General features: G+C 38.8%; 1 protein-coding gene across 2 annotated transcripts in view; it reads left to right on the forward strand.

Moving 5' to 3' along the window:
* LOC144770306 (ketosamine-3-kinase-like) overlaps nucleotides 1-12,068 on the forward strand; it is a 502,039-nt gene extending 489,971 nt beyond the window's left edge. For both annotated transcript variants that reach the window (XM_078654708.1, XM_078654710.1), the window contains exon 6: nucleotides 11,523-12,068. In XM_078654708.1, coding sequence (XP_078510834.1) covers nucleotides 11,523-11,861 — 339 coding nt within the window. In that variant the 3' untranslated portion in view covers nucleotides 11,862-12,068. The remainder of the gene's footprint in view (nucleotides 1-11,522) is intronic.
* Nucleotides 12,069-19,782: the final 7,714 nt, after the last annotated feature.

Below are 19,782 nucleotides of genomic sequence, written 5' to 3' on the forward strand. Positions count from 1 at the left end.
AAGGGGACATATTCCCAGGCGGTCCAAGCTAGGAAATTAATGTTTATGAAACCTACTGCAGTGTTAGCTAATTTTTCTAGAAAACTGGGTAGACGACCTCCTGTAGAGTTATTACATATTATCAAGCAAAATGTATTTCCACTGCTATGTATGGTGCAGGCGTCTGGGGCTATGTAGATTCACAGCCCCTACATCTAGTTGAGAATGCCTTTTTTACATTTCTGTTGGCTGTCCCAAGCAGTATATCTTCTTATATATGCCATTCTGAGCTAGGGATGCCGCATATATCTGACCGTATAAAAACAGAACCCATTTTCCTATGACATAGGATTTGGACCACAACAAAAACCACTTTTAACCAGGATATTGTAACTGATACTCTTAAGCTGGAGCACGTCTCTACTATACCATGGGTAAAATAGGTTAGAAACTTTATAAATGACCTTGGGCATCCCGAATATTATGAGGACTCTAGCACCATGATTACTCTATCTAGAAAAGATCTTAAAGGAAGCTGTTTGGTGCTTCTGGACACAATTAGACTGTCTGCAGAAATAGTGAAACCAACGATTTTGGCGAATCAAATGATACTAACCACCTATAGTATCCAGTCGTAGCTCAAAAACATTCACAGCGGATACGACAGATTCCTACTGACCTGATTTAGATTAGGGATCTTTCACAGATTAATAAGCTTCCCTATTACGATTGAATGGTACAGAGACATGAGCAGGTGCCCATGTGATGAAGACATTACACGTCCTTTTATTTTGTACATTTTATCATGCCCAAAGAAAAAGATGGATTTTACCAATCTTAAAGTTACTCGGCTTCAGATAATGTCGACCCGCATTTATAGCTTTGCAATCTCTAGAGAACGAACATTTTATAAGGTCACTATCTGTATTTTTAAGAAATGTTATTAAATGCAGGAAAACAATTTTAATATGTACTTTTGATATGTAATTGTTTGTTTATGTACAATAGGTAGCCACATGAGGGTGTTTTAATTTACATTTCTGATTGTATTTTAAAATGTTCTTAAAGTTGTGCAGATTGTAATGATGTGTGATATTATGTGCTTTTATGATCATCTTGAAAGTAATCGAATAACTCTTTATTGAATTGAATTGAATACTCATGTTAACTGAATATTGAAGATGTCATTTTACCACCACCCTCTGCTGATCTGTAAATTGCGTACACAGTTTGTAAATATTCCAATAAAGATGGTGTAAAAAAATTATTAGCCTCTTTAATGTTGTTGATTTTAGAGATAGAGTTTGTAATTTTTGTACCTAGGGGTCTATTATAATGGGGGAGGATCTCCAATATGGCAGTGGTGATCCGCCCGCCATTATTCACCGCCTGCCTCCCATTTCCCCTCCACCCTATTATGATCGCGGGGGGACCCCGGCGACTGCCATGGAAAGGCATGCAGAGTCTGCGTGTGGGGACCCGTTGCGGGCCCCCAGGTTGTTGGGGGTGCACATGGGGGTACCTATGGTACCCCCCTGCATTTGCATGTGCAATGTGGCAGGCACCACGCGGTGCCTGCCACGTTGTGCATGCAAATGCACAAATGCTTTTTTTAACATTGCGGCAGGTGCTGCTGAAAGCACCACCCGCAGCAATGTTAAAAATGTGGGATGCGCCCGCCAGTGTGGGGGGCGCATCCTAATTGGATTTGCTGGACCGCCGCAATACAGTGGGCGGTCCGATTTGCCGAAAGTCCACCCGCCATCGTACTAGACCCCCTAGTATTCATTTTATCTGCCTCCTCTCTTGAGCCCGAGATTATTCGACTCCTCCTGGACAAATCTCGTGTCAACAAGGTTTCAAATTGAGGCACTGCTGAAAATCAAAGTACAACCGTGGTACAAATCATTTAAAATGTCAGGGAACATGCTGTCTGGCTCTAAGGATGACATGACTGAGCAGCCACGGCCGGTAGTGGGAGTTACTGCCGGGCGGTGATGTGAGGAGGGGGAGGGGCAGGGTGGGGGGTAGTAATGTATGGATTACGGACTTTAACGCCTTAACCGCGGCGTTTTTTCCGCCGCGGTGCGGGCGTTCTAAAGGGTGGGCGGGGATTCGCCGTTGGCCGACGGCAACACTGGGGAGGGAGCCGACAGGAGCACGGAAGGGGTTAACAGGTAAGTAAACATATATATAAATAAAACGAATTTTGTTGCGCGCACTGCATCGCATTTAGTGATGTAGTGCATGCAACGAAATTCATTTTATTTATTCATTTGTTAACTTACCTGTTAAGGTCCGTAATCCATACATTACTACCCCCAACCCTGCCCCTCCCCCTCCCCACGTCACCGCCCGGCAGGTACTCCCACTACTGGCCGCGACTGTTACTGAGGTATTTATTTCTGCATCTGACTGAAGTATATATTTCTCAATACATAAACTGCAACATTGCCAATGTTCCTTCTGAACCTCCTTTACTTATACTTCAAATAAATTGGTGGCAATTGTTTGACTTAGCTAATAGAGAAGAAAACCATTATTGGTATCAGGACCCAGATACATGCATGGTTGTCTGAGGAACTTTGAAACAGTGAGGGAAAACGCTTGAGCTTGAGCGTACGTTGTGGAAATCTAGTGCTGTAAAAGAGGAAACATTCATCATCCCAAATGCAAAAATCGCTAATAAAGAATTCGCTAAATTGCGAGGATTAGCATTTAAGGAATCTCTATTAGAGATTCCTTAAATGCTATTCATGCAACATTTAAAAATTGTGAATTCGCAATTTAGGACCGCTATTTACCACGAGGTCAAACCTCGTGGTAAATAGCGAAAACTTAGAAAAATGCATTTAAATGCATTTTTCTAAGTTGCATGTTACACACACACATGTCCTTTGGACATGTGTGTGCACAACATCAGTGTAAATTCACATTTCAGGGGTGCTACAGGGTGTCCTTTGGACACCCATGCACCCTTGAAATCGCATCCTTATTGCTATGTAGGCCCATAAGAATGCATGGGGAGTTATTCCATATTTGCGATTAGCAATTTGCTAATCGCAAATAAGGAACATGTAGGAATCGCAATATTTTTTGCAATTCCTACATGAATCCCGTTTTGCAAGTCCTTAATAGCGATTCCTTATGAATCACTATTGAAGACTCGCAAAACGGGTCTTTGATGAATCTGGCAGAAAGTGTAGACAGCAACATTAGATTTATAAAAAAATAAGCAATATCCACTGCAAAGTCCATTTTTTATAAAACCGGAAATTAAACTGCATATTTCTCAGAAGAAATATTTAGGACTTAATATAGTTAACTTAAATAGTGGGAGTGATAACACTAGCGCACATCTCACAAGCAATTTGTGATTCAGTGGGAGATTTCTTTGCTACAAATAGCATTAATCCAAGGAAGAAAATTGAAAATAAGAATTAAATAAAAAGACAACTGGAGGAGAAGTGCCTTAGTCAGGTAGGAGTTTCCTCACAGTTAATCTAGACTCACCAAGAAACATTATAAAGATAGTTACTATTCTGTTTGCAATAGGCCCAAAATTTGATGTTTGACAGCTGCTTTGTAAAGGATACTATCAGCTTATTAGCGCTAATAATGTCTGTTTTATACTGATTGCCTCCTTCAAAGAGGGCTCTAGCCAGATGATCTAACATGGGCAGTAGTCTTTGAAGAATGTGGGCATGGACCTTAGAGTCCTGCAGACCAATGTCATCCTCACCCCTTCAAAAATAATCAAATATGTTGTCATCTTACAACTTGAGGAATATTATATTTTGGAGTCTGTGTTCTTGGATTATCAGTATGGTTTCAGGCCTTCCAGAGGAGGTATGGAGACCACTAGTCTGGAAATAAAAGAACAACTTATAGATCATTGTGATGGAGGACAGGCAGCGGCCATGATCCTCTTGGACTGAGTGTGAAATTGAATACCATGGTCTCCTTCTCTTCTCCTTGGAACATGGTCTATAAGTCTGTGTGGTAGGCGGAAAGATTGGTTGGGGTTCTTTTGAGGAAACTGTTATCAGCAGATCTGTAAGTTACTTTTTCTCAAAAGAATACACTTTGAGATATGGTGTCCTTCATGGCTCAGCCCTACCACAGTTCCTATTTATGGTTTCTCTAATAAGGATAACAGACCCCTATGAAATGCCATGCCAGCTTTATGTTGGCGACACTCAAATCATGTTAGATCTTCATGAAGATTCCCCAGAAAGATTTAGGGTCACTGCCTGCCTGGTATCGATAAAACATTGGATGCCATGAAATTATATATACCTTAATGCAGTCAAGAGAAAGATTTCAGAACTACGCTTCCCTTCAGTACTATATTTGCATCACCTCAGTTGATACTCTGGGAGTGATTTTTTATTTATATTTGGCATTTATGTCTCACACATTGTCAATCAAGTGACCTGACCATTTAATAATTTCCACAATCTTTTAAAAATCTGTCCCCTGCTGGGAATCAAACATAGAATTTATATTGCCCAAACTACTGTTTTATCAAGGCTTTATTACTGTCCAGCTTCTTACCTTAATATTCTGCTGTTACAGATGAAGAAATCGAAAAGTGTATATTATAGGGACATAAAACTGTTTCTGGCTTGTAGAAATGTGACCATACCACCAAGTTGTGGAGAGAACTAAGCTGCTTTACAATAGCTTCCAATATCAAATTAACAGTGCTGTGTACTGGGAGACAAATATTACAGGGTCTGACCTTAAAGTAGCTAGCCAGATAAATTCCATTTGCCAAACCTCAAAGAATTCGTTCAATGTTCTCCGAGCTCTTAGTACCTAAGTGGTAGTATGCCACAATGGGTGAAAAGTGCCTAAATATCCACTGGTTGATAATCTATTGAAACGGTTTTGTTGCAACAGGTTTTGGCTTTAAGCTACAACCTTACTTTGAAACATACTTCTTGAACCCACATCAGGTATGCTAAGCCTGTACTTTAACACTGAGTACTGCTTGCATCTCAAACTTTAGTGATTTGTAAACAGTGCGCCATATAACTTTCACCATGCACAACCACATTTCCCTTCAGGACTTATGCTATCTCCATGCTGTTCACACAGTAACTCTGTACTATATAAGACTATGGTGCTATCAGTGATGTCATCAATTAAGTCATTTGAGATGTCATCAGTGATGAAATCAATGATATCATTTAACATGTTATGAGTAAGGCAATATGTGATGCAATAAGCAGTGGGCAAAAGTTATAGTCAGCTCAGGAAACTAGAACTGGTGAAATTCAGAGGTATTTTGTTTTTTAAACATTAGTTTTTATCTCATTTCAACACCTAACTATAATGCCAATTTAGCCTTTGTATCTTTCAGTGAATTTCTGTTTTTGTTTTAACGTAAGCTTAGATTTTCTTTACATTACATGTATTTCCTCACAACATTTTTGACACTATCTTTCACTAAGAAGATCGGTTAGTTAGACATGTGAGATGTGTTTAAACATTTTGTTTTAATAAGATGTATAAATTGTACCAAGAACTAAAGTATCAATGCCTCATTAATAAAGGTAACTTACACTTTTAAATTTACTACTTTTCAGTATTCATAAACTCTGTGTCTACGTTACTACTAAAAACAACCAATAGTATATCCAGCTCTAAACATGGCCACCACTAGTACTGAAATATTTCCCCAAAGAATGGTGGTAGGGACCTAAAATAAAACCCCACAGGAAATACTGTTAATTAAATTGCATTAATTCAAGTAGCTAAAATATAAATAAATATTAATTACAGTAACCTAATATGTATAAATAGTGCATGTGAGTTATTTAATTATATCATATTTTCATGACCTATTTAAAAAAGTATTGTAACAAACATTTTATTTAAAAACCATTTAAAACATTTGAAATATTTCTATACATCACTTGTAATAATTAATAATACACATAATGTATTCTTTCATATAAACTTCAGCAAAATAAAGGTAATTTAATTTTATATATTTCCATTAATTGCAGTTTTAATTCATAACTCATTTATTAGTGCTGTAGCATTTGTCATTCTAAGTTTAAAGTAAATATATAAAATTACTTTATATTAATATTTCGCATAAAAATATTTGTGATATTTATTTTTGAGGTAAAGAAACTTTTTTTCCCCTATACTTTACCATGAGGAGATCTCTACCCAGACTGCCGTTTGTTTGTTGCAATTAAACTTGTTTACTTGTGCTGCTGGATGTAGGCTATACATTTCCACTTTAAAAGATTAACAATATCAACCTGCTGAGGAAAATATTAAAATCATTTGCAAAAAACCGCATGAGAATCGACTAATGCCTCTTACTGTTAAAGATTACTTTCGAACTGTTAATTGTGTGCTCCAATATCGCATTATATACTTTTCCAAGAGCAGAAATCTCAGGTTAGATGCTATCTTACACCCAAGGGTAACAGTGTGTTTTGATATTGTAGAAGAACCTCTCTATGTACTTGTGTCATCTGATTATTCAGATTTGCCATTTCAAACGCTACATAATACCTTGATTGTAATAGGGATATGCACCAAATGTTAAACCCCTGCTACCATTTGTATTAGTTTTCCTACATCCCTTATTTTGTATGGGACAGATTTGCATTAACAGTGGTTAAACAGGTGTAGAGCTGCTATACTGCTATATTATTTTTAGTAACTTACCAAAAAGGAGAAAACCTAGTTAAAATGTAAACATACTCAAAAATATAAGTTATCTTTGTGAATCAGCTCCTCACAATTCAAGGCATTGATCTAAAGCTAAGAACGTAAGAATGATCCTACTAAGCTTCACTGTGACCAAATGTAATTAAAGGAGGTACATGACATTTGATGTGCACTGGTTGAAATACAAGTGTCACTCAATCTATGACTAAGTGGAAGTATGTTACTTATTGAGTAATTAAGATGTTATCAAGAAAACCATGCTCCAGGCAATGACTGGGGTAAATTACAAAGTATGTCTTGCTCAAAATGTTTATTCAAAAGAAACTTGGAAAAGGCAGGATAATCATAAGGTACTGTACCACATACATATGTTGGAATATTTAATTAGGTTGATTCACTTTGCAACATTCCCTCCATTATCAAATCTGGGTGTAAATAGACCTTACTAATGTGGTAATTTGTCATCCAACATCTCTAAGACAAATGGTTTATAATATGGTGCTTGCTGGCATCACTGTTATACATATCTATATCTGTTTAACCTGAATTTCATTCTGTGACAAGAGCCTTCCAATCACTTTTCTCTCCCCATGTAGAGGCAATCCCATTATGATATATCATTATATGCAGGTGATACAGTCTTATTGACCTAGGAGCGCTATGTATGTCCAGGTAAAATTTGGTATGTGCAGCTTGACGAATCAAACTATACAATTTTTGAAAGTAGGATCAATAATGCGACTTTGGTCATTGATCAAGAAAAACTATGAGTGATTTAATTTAACGTGTCTTGGCATCCTGTTAGAAAAAAGTTCTAAAGATACCTGGGAACCCATAGCTAATTTAGCTGTTTCTTGCTGACAGGACATTTAGGAGTTTATCTAAAGTACACATGAGTATGCTTTGAAATGGCATAGTGGTGCAAACTTCAGTTTATTGGGATGAATTACAGCATGTACGAAATAATGAGTAGAGCAGTGAGCACTGCTGTATTCTTGAGACATGCACCGGCAAGGTAGTGGTGGTGGAGCTAGCACTAGGAGTAAGTGGGATGGGGGTATCCCGCTTTTGCGGAACTAGGGTCCTCACACACCCAGCAAGCTAGGTGTCATGCTTCATCATTTGGACCTGCTCCTCGTTGGGCCGGCGCTGCAATGCCCAACAGGCACCCGCGAAGGGGCTCTTTGTCGAAGATCTTTTGATCCTTTGCCGTATGATGAAGTGGGGGTGTGTGGCCCTTGGGTCTGTAGAAATAGTGTGGTGCAGTGACTGCATGTTTAAAAAAGGTTGGATATTCCAAGTAGATAATCTCAGGTTAGATACTATCTTACACCCAAGGGTAACAGTGTGTTTTGATATTGTAGAAGAACCTCTCTTTGTACTTATGTCATCTGATCATTCAGAGTGGCCATTTCAAACGCTACATAATACCTTGATTGTAATAGGGATATGCACCAAATGTTAAACCCCTGCTAGCATTTGTAATAGTTTTCCTACATCCATTATTTTGTATGGGACAGATTTGCAGTAACAGTGGTTAGACATGTGTAGAGCTGGACATACTGCTATATTATTTGTAGTGACTTACCAAAAAGGAGAAAACCTAGTTAAAAATGTAAACTTACTCAAAAATATAAGTTATCTTTGTGAATCAGCTCCTCACAATTCAAGGCGTTGATCTAAAGCTAAGAACCTAAGTGTGATCCTACTAAGCTTCACTGTGACCAAAAGTAATTAAAGGAGGTACATGACATTTGATGTGCACTGGTTAAAATAAAAGTGTCACTCAATCTATGACTGAGTGGAGGTATTTTACTTATTGAGTATTTAAGATGTTATCAATAAAACCATGCTCCTGGCAATGACTGGGGTAAATTACAAACTATGTCTTGCTCAACATTTTAATTCAAAAGAAACTTGGAAAAGGCAGGATAATCATAAGGTACTGTACCACATACATATGTTGGAATATTTAATTAGGTTGATTCACTTTGCACCAATCCCTCCATTATCAAATCTGGGTGTGAATAGACCTTACTACATGTGGTAATTTGTCATCCAGCATCTCTAAGACAAATGGTTTATAATATGGTGCTTGCTGGCATCACTGTTATACATATCTATATCTGTTTAACCTGGATTTCTTTCTATGACCAGAGCCTTCCAATCACCTTTCTCTCCCCATGTAGGGCCCATCCCATTATGATATATTATTATATGAGGGTGATACAGTCTTATTGACCTAGGAGCGCTATGTTTGTCCAGGTGAAATTTGGTATGTGCAGCTTGACAAATCAAACTATACAATTTTTGAAAGTAGGATCAATAATGCCACTTTGGTTATTGATCAAGAAAAACTATGAATGATTTAATTTAACATGTCTTGGCATCCTGTTGGAAAAATGTTCTACAGGTACCTGGGAACCCATAGCTAATTTAGCTGTTTCTTGCTAACAGGACATTTAGAAGTTTATCTAAAGTACACATGAGGTTGCTTTGAAATGGCATAGTGGTGCAAACTTCAGTTTATTGGGATGAATTACAGCATGTACGAAATAATGAGTAGAGCAGTGAGTACTGCTGTATTCTTGAGACAGCCACCAGCAAGATAGTGGTGGTGGAGCTAGCACTAGGAGGAAGTGGGATGGGGGGATCCCGCTTTTGCGGAACTAGGGTCCTCACACACCCAGCAAGCTAGGTGTCATGCTTCATCATTTGGACCTGCTCCTCGTTGGGCCGGCGCTGCAATGCCCAACGGGCACCCGCAAAGGGGCTCTTTGTCGGAGATCTTTTGTTCCTTTGCTGTATGATGAAGTGGGGGTGTGTGGCCCTTGGGTGTGTAGATATAGTGTGGTGCAGTGAATGCATGTTTAAAAATGGTTGGATATTCCAAGTATATAATCTTTATTGCGGCTGGTAATCCACCTTATTAAAAATATATAATAGAGTGGCCCGACGGCTTTCTTACCCATGCGTTGACTGATGTCTTTTTGAGAATGTACGGGGTTACTCGCACCCTGTTCCGGCGGGGAACCGCGGCAGCCTAAGGGGGCCTCTTGGGGTAGTTAGGAAGCACATTTCTATGTGCGGCCGGCCCCCTCCGGTCTCCCTCGAGTAACAACGGGCTCCAACGCTGCCTATACGGGGCGAGCTACAACTGATATATTTTGGCAGGGTAATCTACCCACCACTGTCATATCTAAAACTTGCCCCCTTTTACTTCTGTACCATGCAGGGCTCCTAACTTCGAGGCGCCTGCACGACATGCCCGCCCCTGTTGAGGCACCTCTTACCCAATAGGGAGGTGAGTTACAGCGTGATATTAATCGCATACACATGGGAATGTTTGGGTGTTCCCACTAGTTCTTTTCAACAGAGAATGAAATGAACCATTGGTCTTGATATAGAGACAATATATGCACTAACACCACTGGGTGCAATAATTGAGAACGAAGCCTGGATGAGAGAGATTTTTAATGTTTTTAATGATTTTACATTTATTGTTGCACTATAACACTACTGCTAAAGGGAGGTGTGGACCATATGGGATGCCTATGTGTATAGACTGGAGTCACATTCTAGATAGACTCATACCTGTTGACATCCTTTTTTCTCCATATTCTTTGTCTCCCTAGGTCCTTTTACAGAGACTACATGAGCTTTGATATGTAGTCACTCCTGGGTGGTAGTGAATTATTAGAAGCACCATTCAGTGTAGATATCAAACACCACTTTCACTGCTTTTACACATATCAGTCCTGAAGAATTGCCATGGTATTTAATTAACCAACAGGGCAAGAAACATGTCGACCCAGAGAGTAGAGCATAATAACAAATGACTACCCCTTCTTAGGAGAATTTGCCACTCTAGTATATATTTTTAATAAAGTGGATTACCAGCCGGAATAAAGATTATCTACTTGGAATATCCAACCTTTTTTAAACATGCACTCACTGCACCACACTATATCTACACACCCAAGGGCCACACACCCCCACTTCATCATACGCAAAGGAACAAAAGATCTCCGACAAAGAGCCCCTTCACGGATGCCCATTGGGCATTGCAGCGCTGGCCCAATGAGGAGCAGGTCCAAATGATGAAGCATGGCACCTAGCTTGCTGGGTGTGTGAGGACCCTAGTTCCGCAAAAGCAGGATCCCCCCATCCCACTTCCTCCTAGCGCTAGCTCCACCACCACTATCTTGCTGGTGGCTGGCCAAACACCTAGAGGAACAGCTTACATCTCTTTTGTTCAACGTGACTCAGATGGGCACGGATCATGGACCTCTTTAAAAAGCCCCCTCTCTATCCCCCTTCTTTTGTTGAGTATTCTTGAGACATTCATCTTTTGTGGAAGGTGTTTGTCTACAATTATACTGAGTTTGTTTTTATTGGGAAATGTGCAGTCCTGTGCTAGCATAGCCATTTTTATAGGGTTGGATGATACTGATATGTTGTTCTATGGCAGTAAATTCAGTTTAGGAGTGGGAAATAAAAAATAATTTAATCTCCTGATTCATAGATTCAGAATCCTAAATTAGGATTTATGTTCAGAGAAGGAGCTTACTGCCACTAAAATGTGCTATTATAAAAGAAGTTCTGAAGTAGTAAGTTTGAGTTAGGGTGGGACTATGAGTGTTCTAAGGGAGACATGGGTGTGATTATTGTAAACATAGCAAACAACTGTAAATTTGTGGATATTCGCACACTATCCCTATGTATTTGTCTAGCCCGATTACATGCAAATACATGCTCCCAAAATGTTCTCCATGAGGCTACTCATTCCGTTTACAGTCGGGTGTGCTTTGCATCTAAACAGTTGTTGTTCTTTCTTTTCCCAGTTAAAGGTGCCGGATATGTTCAAGAGCTGTAAAATAGTCCCAGTACTTCTACACGGTGATCTCTACGGTGGAAACATTGCTGAGGATCAGTTTGGTCCTTGTGTATTTGACCCGGCTTCCTATTATGGGCATTCAGAGTGTGATTTGGCAATATCGGGATTATTAGGTGGACTTGGCAGCTCCTTTTATGATGCTTATCACAATAAAATCCCCAGGGCCGATGGGTTTGAGAGACGCCAACTATTGTATCAGCTGTATCATTCATTGAACCAGTGGAATCATTTTGGAGCTGAATATAGAGAACCATCGGTGGCTATAATGAGAGCTCTCGTGCAGTGATTATACATGTCATACCTTTTCATCAGGGAAAAATATTTAAATGCCTAATAACATTGCATACTGATTGATGTACAATCAAAAATTCAACTACCCTTTAAAAATCTAACATATTCTGTATATTGACGTTCTGGTTTCAACTTTCCCCCATCAATCAAGGAATTTTTGGGGAAGATGCATTTTTCGAAATTTGTCTGCCAGCTTGACTATAAAAATGTTTATATTTTTTTTAATTATATATATATATATATATATATATATATATATATATATATATATATATATATATATATATATATATATATATATATATATATATGAATATTAATAAATATATAATAATATATAACATAATTTAAGGTAATATATAACATAATTTAAGGTAATATATAACATAATATATATATATGATATATATATATAAATATATGTCTAAACATAAAATACAAGAGTGCATTCTGTGATGCATAATTCCCAGACTAAATTGCATCTTAGATTAGTACAGAAAATAGCTGATCAGTCAAAAGTTGCATTCTTCGATTATTTTAGACTCAGATTCACATTCTCAAACAGAATGAGGATATTTTAAAATAGGTTAGCTTCGAAAAGTGGAGGTGTCTTATGATTCAAGAGTCATTTTTGAAGACATGCAATAGGGCCTGCTATAAGAGCTCTGAGCAAAGGCCAATACAACTGCGCTCTAAGGTTCTGAAATATGGTGCAACATTACATTTCATTTGTTATGATCACTGGCCTAAACTTTCGAGATCCATTTTAAATCTGCCTAGATCATCTATAGCTCTCAGTTGTAGGCAGAATCTGGTAGCGATAAGTTTAGTAATTCAGGTGTGTCAGTGCCCACTACTAAAATCAAGTTTCAATTCCAAAAGCATGTGTGAAGCGCTAATAGGCTGTACAGTGACATCCAGCTCGATGTAGCATGGGCACAAGATCCACAGTGAGAGCAAACTAGAATTAAACACCTTGACTAACTTGGATCCAAAACTCACATAATCCTTGATTAATGTGGAATAAAAACCTAATGTAATCCTTGATTAACATGCACCATAATCTATACGGATTTTAAGGGAATAATATTTTAGCAAGTGTTTGAATAGCCAAACGGGTTTCGGTTATATAAGGCCATGTTATTGGCTTTGCTAAAGCCTTTTTATTCCTGATTCCTGTACCTGTTTTTACCATCTAAAATCAATTTGTATCATCCTCCTTTTTTTTTTGGATAAGTGCCACCATGTCCCCAAATTCAGTGCGATAATTCAATCACACAATGACTGCGGGAACTGTGTTCTGCTATCCAACTCCTGAAAATCCTGAAACACCTTTAAATGGCTCAAAATACTGCTGTCAGCTTAGACTGCAGGGTATTTAAATGGCATTACAGTTCACCCATACGAAAGCAGCTAAATTGTCTTCCTGTTTGGCAAAGGATACCCTTAACATCTCTGACAATGATTAATTGGAAAGTCTTCTGTCAGTCCCCTGACTTCCTAGCCACCAAGTTCATCTGGCATAAAGCCTCTCGCAATGTGAGATTCAGTGATCAATTCCTACGGAATATTCCCAGAACCGCTACATTTGGTGACCGGACCTTTTCAGTTGCTGTGACAAAAATGTGGATTTTGCTACCATTTACCATTCACACTCAACTATCTCCCATGCAATTTAGACAGAAACTGAAAACTCGTATTTCCCCAAGTACTAGGGAGCAACTTCAGTCTTTATAACGGTATTATCTTGCCAAGAAACCTTGGTAATTGATGTGCATTATAAATAGTTTTAACATTGCCAGCAATTTTGCACTGGGTTTTCTGCTGAACAAATCCTATCCAAGGGTGGCTGCCAATGTAGGGGGTTAGGTTAGAACAGTAACTTAAAATAAATAAGAAGAAAGTGTGTGCAAGCGCAAATAGATTGAGCGAGCAGCCTGGTAGCACTTTGCAGTTGCGATGCCCTTATTAAAAAAAAAGTAAATTGAGTAAGGGGTATAGGGAAAGGGATGAGGAGAGTAAATAGAGTGCGGGGGAGCACAGCAACATATGGGAAAGAGGAAGGAAACTTATGCACTCTCATTAAGTGCTAAATGTAAGATCAAAACTGTGCCCTACCGAGTCAGCAGTGGAAGGCTACAACTCATCCAGTCAGGATACCGTGCGACAGTAATGAATCTGAGTAATACAAATACAAGATTAGGGAAGAAAGCCATTGAATCATAATCTATAAGCCCTTAGAGGGAGTACTGCGGGTTTCTAGAAGTGGACTCACGAGAAATGGCAGCAAAAGACTTTAGTTCCTGTTTCTACTCATGGCCTACATATTTGCTGAATTTGGTAGTAGTGCTTGGGTTTTGAAAGGACTAATACGAGTTTCAGTAGGAAGAAAAATGAGGCAGCCTCCTTCATGAGCAAGAAAAGGGATGTTTTGGGGAAGATTCTAATGGGGCATGACCTGATAGGATCCAACTTGCTAAATAAAATCTTGTCAGTGACCACTGTATGTCTAGTATGAGAACAAGAACAAGTTTGTAATTCAGGAGAGTGAGGATGTAGAGGACACATGTATACTAATTAATGTACCTGTAATGTAGAGCCCCAAATCCACATTAGTGATGGTGCAGTGGAGAAAGGATACACAGAGCTGGGTGATCAGGATTTTCCAAGGCATGTGTTGGAGTATTTTTTCAAGGTGTCAACAGGGTCAGCAATTACAGAAGATGTAACTAAATTCAAGCAATTCTTATGGAAAAATCAATCTATCAATATACATCGAAATTATCAAAAGAGGAGATCTGTAAGTGCATAACCTACAAGGAAATCAGACTGGCAACAACTTCTGTACAAGTCACAACATCTTCTGTTCTATCGAGAGCGATGCATTTCAATATACTGAATGAATTAAAAATGACTAATAACCATGAGGACCAGTAGGTCAGCGAAGTTCTGGGTACAAGAGAATTGCACACAAACTCTGGCGAGTAGTCTCATGTATTTTATTAGAAGTACTTTTTCAGGTTATGAGTTGCTGATGTGTCACTGTTATTGTTTAATGAGTTTCTCGTTTGATTTGTGACTTACTTGGGGTTATGTTGACATGATTTTTCTTCTCTGTGTACACAACACAACAGACTATTTTTACATTGGTTCTTTGAATTCTTTGGGTCTGATTTATAAAGATAACTTATGAAGAGACTCCGCACTCGTAACTTTACTACACGTAAGTTACTTTTGAGAATCGGGCCCTTTTTTGTTTTTTTATTTAACGGTCCCAGTGGAACTCATGCCAGTCTTGTATCCTCTGTCTTTTGCATCACTCGTGCACTCGCTTGCTTCTTCTCCAGGAATGCAAAGGAGCAGAATGATGAGCACGCCAATTTTACCTCATGCACTGATGGCGTAAAACCATGCGCAATGGGAGGGTTTGAGGTATATGTTATTGGACATCTTGAAAGGGCCACGTCATTGGCTCTGTGTGACAATGCACTATTATGACTATGTAAATTATAACAGGTTTACAAATACTGTGGAAATATAATTGTAATATATCTCTGGTAGCAGTTGATGTATGGGTAGACCAAAAAACAGACACATTAAGTATTCAATAATGTATGTATTATTTATATAATATGCATAGCTGTGGTGTCATATGAATTAGAATATACTTGCTGGGCAGGTTTTTTTGTATTGCTATGAATACTCTATTAATAGCTTTAAATTAAATAGTATGTCGAGAGTATTGAGTCGTATTCTACTAAGTTAAATTTTGCTTACTGTTCCAGAAAATATGAAAGTTGATTGCTAAATCTGAGCCACATTGCCCAGGTGAATATGTGCATATCCAGTATAAATGGATAATACATTTTAGTGTATTCCCTCAAGTTATGATTTAGCCAAATACCTCTCAAGGGATTGCCTTTGCTGCTCATTTTTTCAGGAATCTTTATTGAACAACCTAATGAACTTCTGTATGAGACTAGTTATTTTTTCGTTTGTGTCTTAAGGGGGAAACAATTGGTTGAAGGCATTAGTTATTTTTGTTTACAAGAGATCATGAATATCCATTGGATATCTTGACTGTGAATTTTCTGACCTCAGAGAGATTGTGTGGAGTCATCTGGTATCACAGACATCTAGTTTCTTCTTAGTATGGGCTTCCACAGCCAGGTTGGGGACCAAAGAGGCTATTTAGAGATTTGTGGAACAGGTGAACTGAGATACCTTGGTGGTTCACCCACCCCAGCCAATTTAGAATTGGTTAAAGTGCCACAACGGCATTGGGAGAGCCTCAATTTTCTCTGGCAGTAGTATCCTTTGACCTAGTTGACTATCCTACACTGGACCATCATGGTTTAGTGACAGTCAACATGCCCACAATAGGGTGTGAGTTGAGTGTCAGTAGATTTCCATATTTTGGGTCTCTTTGCAAGGAGGTTTTGGTGAAGGAAATCAAAAGTGAACTCCAAAGTGCAGGGAGAAAACTCACTGCAAGTCATGGATATTCTTTATTGTTTTTCAGAAACAACCTCGTGCTTTAGGAGTTTGTTTTTTTAAAATAACTTTGCTGCACAGGGCCAAAACATCATGGCACCTGCTCTAAAAACACAAAGCAACCGCTGCAGTAGCAATTTTTCTGAAGACAGTGATGTCTCTCTGAGTCTGGTAAGGTTCACAAAATATGAAGGTGGTCTTCTTCCAGGGAAGCGGAGGTAAGAGCCGTTGCTGACCTGACAGACTCCCAGGTCACCTGCCAGGGTTTAAATGGCCATCAAAGTGTTGAGCTAAAATGATCTTTGACGAGGAAGTGAAGGGTTATATGGTCTAGCCTAGAGTTATATTAATTGTCTGGTATGGAGATCTTTGGGGTGAAAAACAGTAGAGAGTCAGGATTAAGGGGGTGTGAGTTGCATGGTTTCTCGGATATCCACAGTGGTGCTGAAAGTATAGGTGCTGGAGAGCTCGAACATGATCTGTAATGAGTTTCCTTTGAAGTGATTGTTTCTTGCTGCTTTAGTTGTGTTTTTAAATACAGTCAAAGGTGAATTGTAATTAGGCAGAATGTGAAAAACGGCTCTTAAAACTCCAATGCTCAACGGACTGTTATGTTCGCTCTTGTCAGGCTGTAAAGTTTAAAAATGTATCCTTAGTAACAATCCTGCTGGGATCCTGGAGAAGCAAAAAGGAGGGGATATCTCAAAGGAATCCTCATCTTATCACGAAAACTGCTAATCGTACCTAAGGTGGAGACAAGCATTTAAGAATAACAAGGGTTACAAGTAAATGAACCATTTTATATCATGGACCAATCCTGTTACTGCGTCAGCTACAGTATCTTGGCAACTTGACATTCTCCATAGAAGTTTCATAACTGTTACTTCCAAAAGCCAAAGCAGCCACCAAAACGTGCCATCTCCCAACATTCCATTAACAACACACACACGCAAGCACACACACACCCATATGTATAGTTGGCTGGGGTATAACCTTGCCTTAGGAAGAGCTATATAGGAAACCAGTTATTTATTTGTATAGGTTTGCAGGCCTGCTTGAGAGTTTACAAAAAATCACTCCTATTAAGTTCCTATTGAGTCTTTGTGTATATTATAGAAGACATTGGCACATAGTTTGTGCTTATGCCCACGGTTTACTGTATGCATTGGATTAAATGCTTTATGCAAAGTATGTCAACTAAAGTAGTCTTCGGGAAGTGGTTTTAAAAATAAACTATTGAGAACTGCTGATATTTAAATTCTTAAAAAATAATTTTTGCATTAGTTTGATGTTTTAGTGATGTTTAAATTCTTTTTACGACTTGTTTTGCCTGACTTTATTTGTAGTTTCTGTTTTGAGGCCATCAATGTTGTTTTATTCAAATGTTTGTGGAAATAATTGCTTTTATATTGTAACGATATTTAATTTAATCACACAATAAACTTTGAAATTAATTTAAACTATCAGCGTACGATTTCATTTATATCACATTTCGTTAAAGTTTCGGATCCATAGCTTCCCCATTCATCACAGTGTTTTTATGCTGTTCTGTTACTTTCTTTAGTATGTGCTTTCAGTTCAACTTGAGGTCGGTGGCAGTTCCACGTAAACGGCGGAGGAGCGTCGCCCTGCCTGCTGGAAGTGCAGAAGGCAAACACAGATTAATAAAATGGTGATTACCATTTTATTACATCTGTGTGCCGCCAGCCTGTTACAGCCTGTTATAGCGCGAGTGTGTGGACGGAGGTGGGGCTGATTCCTCCATATTGCAAGATGACTGCTGCCACTGCCAGTGTGGAGTGCGCAAGGCGGATTGGCCTGCTGTCTTGCGACAGCCAGCCGGGCATGCGCACTTCACACTCAGCAATTCTAGTGCTGTGAAACAGCTGGGGATTGCAGGCACAGACCACTAGCCTCACAATGAGCGCTAGTTTAGCCTGCTCCGTCCAATACTGGTGTTTCACTCATGCTGAAAACAGCATGAGAAAAGCTCCAGGATTGGTTGGATTCGCTTTGGCACTTGGCAGGAGGTCAACCACCCTCCTTCCCTTTCCTGATTGTCACCTTCATGATCCCGAGACAGGAGAGACACAGGACAGAGGGCCAACTTCAACTCAGTACGTTTTTTGGCGTCGCGCCCCACCACTTTTAAATGTTACCTACTGTCCCTGCTTGAGGTATTTTGTGAACTGTGCAATTAGTAAATGAACCTGTTACATTTTTACAAGCATATTGTGAACACGACCCGGTAGACCTTTTGTGGCCCAATGGCGAGTACAAATATAGACAAACTCAGCAATTCTGAGATGAGGGAACAACAGGTTACACCTCATGCATCTTCTTCAACTCGCCTGAAGATGATACAATTTGGCCATTTAACAGCGCAAGTGCCTAGCGGCATATTTATATGTTGTTATTCTGCCCTCTGGCAATCTTTCACCACAATTGCACAAACATTCACACTGTTATTTTTAAAGGTTTTATTGAAGCTAGTTTTAGTGCAGAAAAAAAGTAAACACATTAATTTCAGATATCAGTAAAATCGTAGCAATAGCATAAGCACTGAATGTACATATTATGAAGCCAAACCACACACAAACCACATTTTTTATGAATTGCTACATACATAATCCTTAAGCAGCAATGGTATTGCTACAATGAGGGTTTTTAGTATTTCTGTAGAATCAACACACTTTTTTTTAAACATCTTTATTTGTAATGTTTCCAATGTATCAACAGCATTACATAACCTCAGGCAAATCAACATATCATTCAGTGCAAGTGCCCAGATCCCGCACAGTCAGAAGCTCCTCCCATTCCCATACCTCCCTCATGATGTTGTTATGACAGATCTAGCAACCAAGTCAGTAGCTGGGCCCTCCTCCGAGACCAGAGTCTACAGTTCTTACAGCATTCCTGCCCACCCAAACAGTCCTCCTACACCTTATCATCTGTCCGGATTGGGCTTTAACTTGGTAAAATTGAGCAGTTTTGGTCTCTGCACTTTATCTTCTACAACATGATGGGAAGTTATATCAAAGCTTTACGGTGAATAAATAGTATTCGTCTTGTTATGTTTGAGTACTATTGCAAAAATTAAATCTATTCAGACTGTTCAATGTCATTATACCATTTTACTCAAAGTATATTCTGATTATAAGTGACTATTTAGACTACCTAGATGTATTACTCCCACTAATTTACCTGTATTTTGTTTGGAATATACTATATATCTAATCTTGATCGGTTCTGATCAAAGTTATGGTGTCTCATTAATCTTCTAGCTATTTCAACATTGCTGCATCTAGTATGTCTTTCAAACAAAAAGTGGAGAAAGAGGAGTCCGAATCAGAGTGGCTCGTCCTCCTACCAACTGTTGGTGTGGACTAACCTGTCCCCAAGATTAAAGAAAACACTATGTT

The sequence above is a fragment of the Lissotriton helveticus genome, chromosome 7 (assembly GCF_964261635.1).
Source record: "Lissotriton helveticus chromosome 7, aLisHel1.1, whole genome shotgun sequence".
NCBI classification, from domain to species: domain Eukaryota; kingdom Metazoa; phylum Chordata; class Amphibia; order Caudata; family Salamandridae; genus Lissotriton; species Lissotriton helveticus.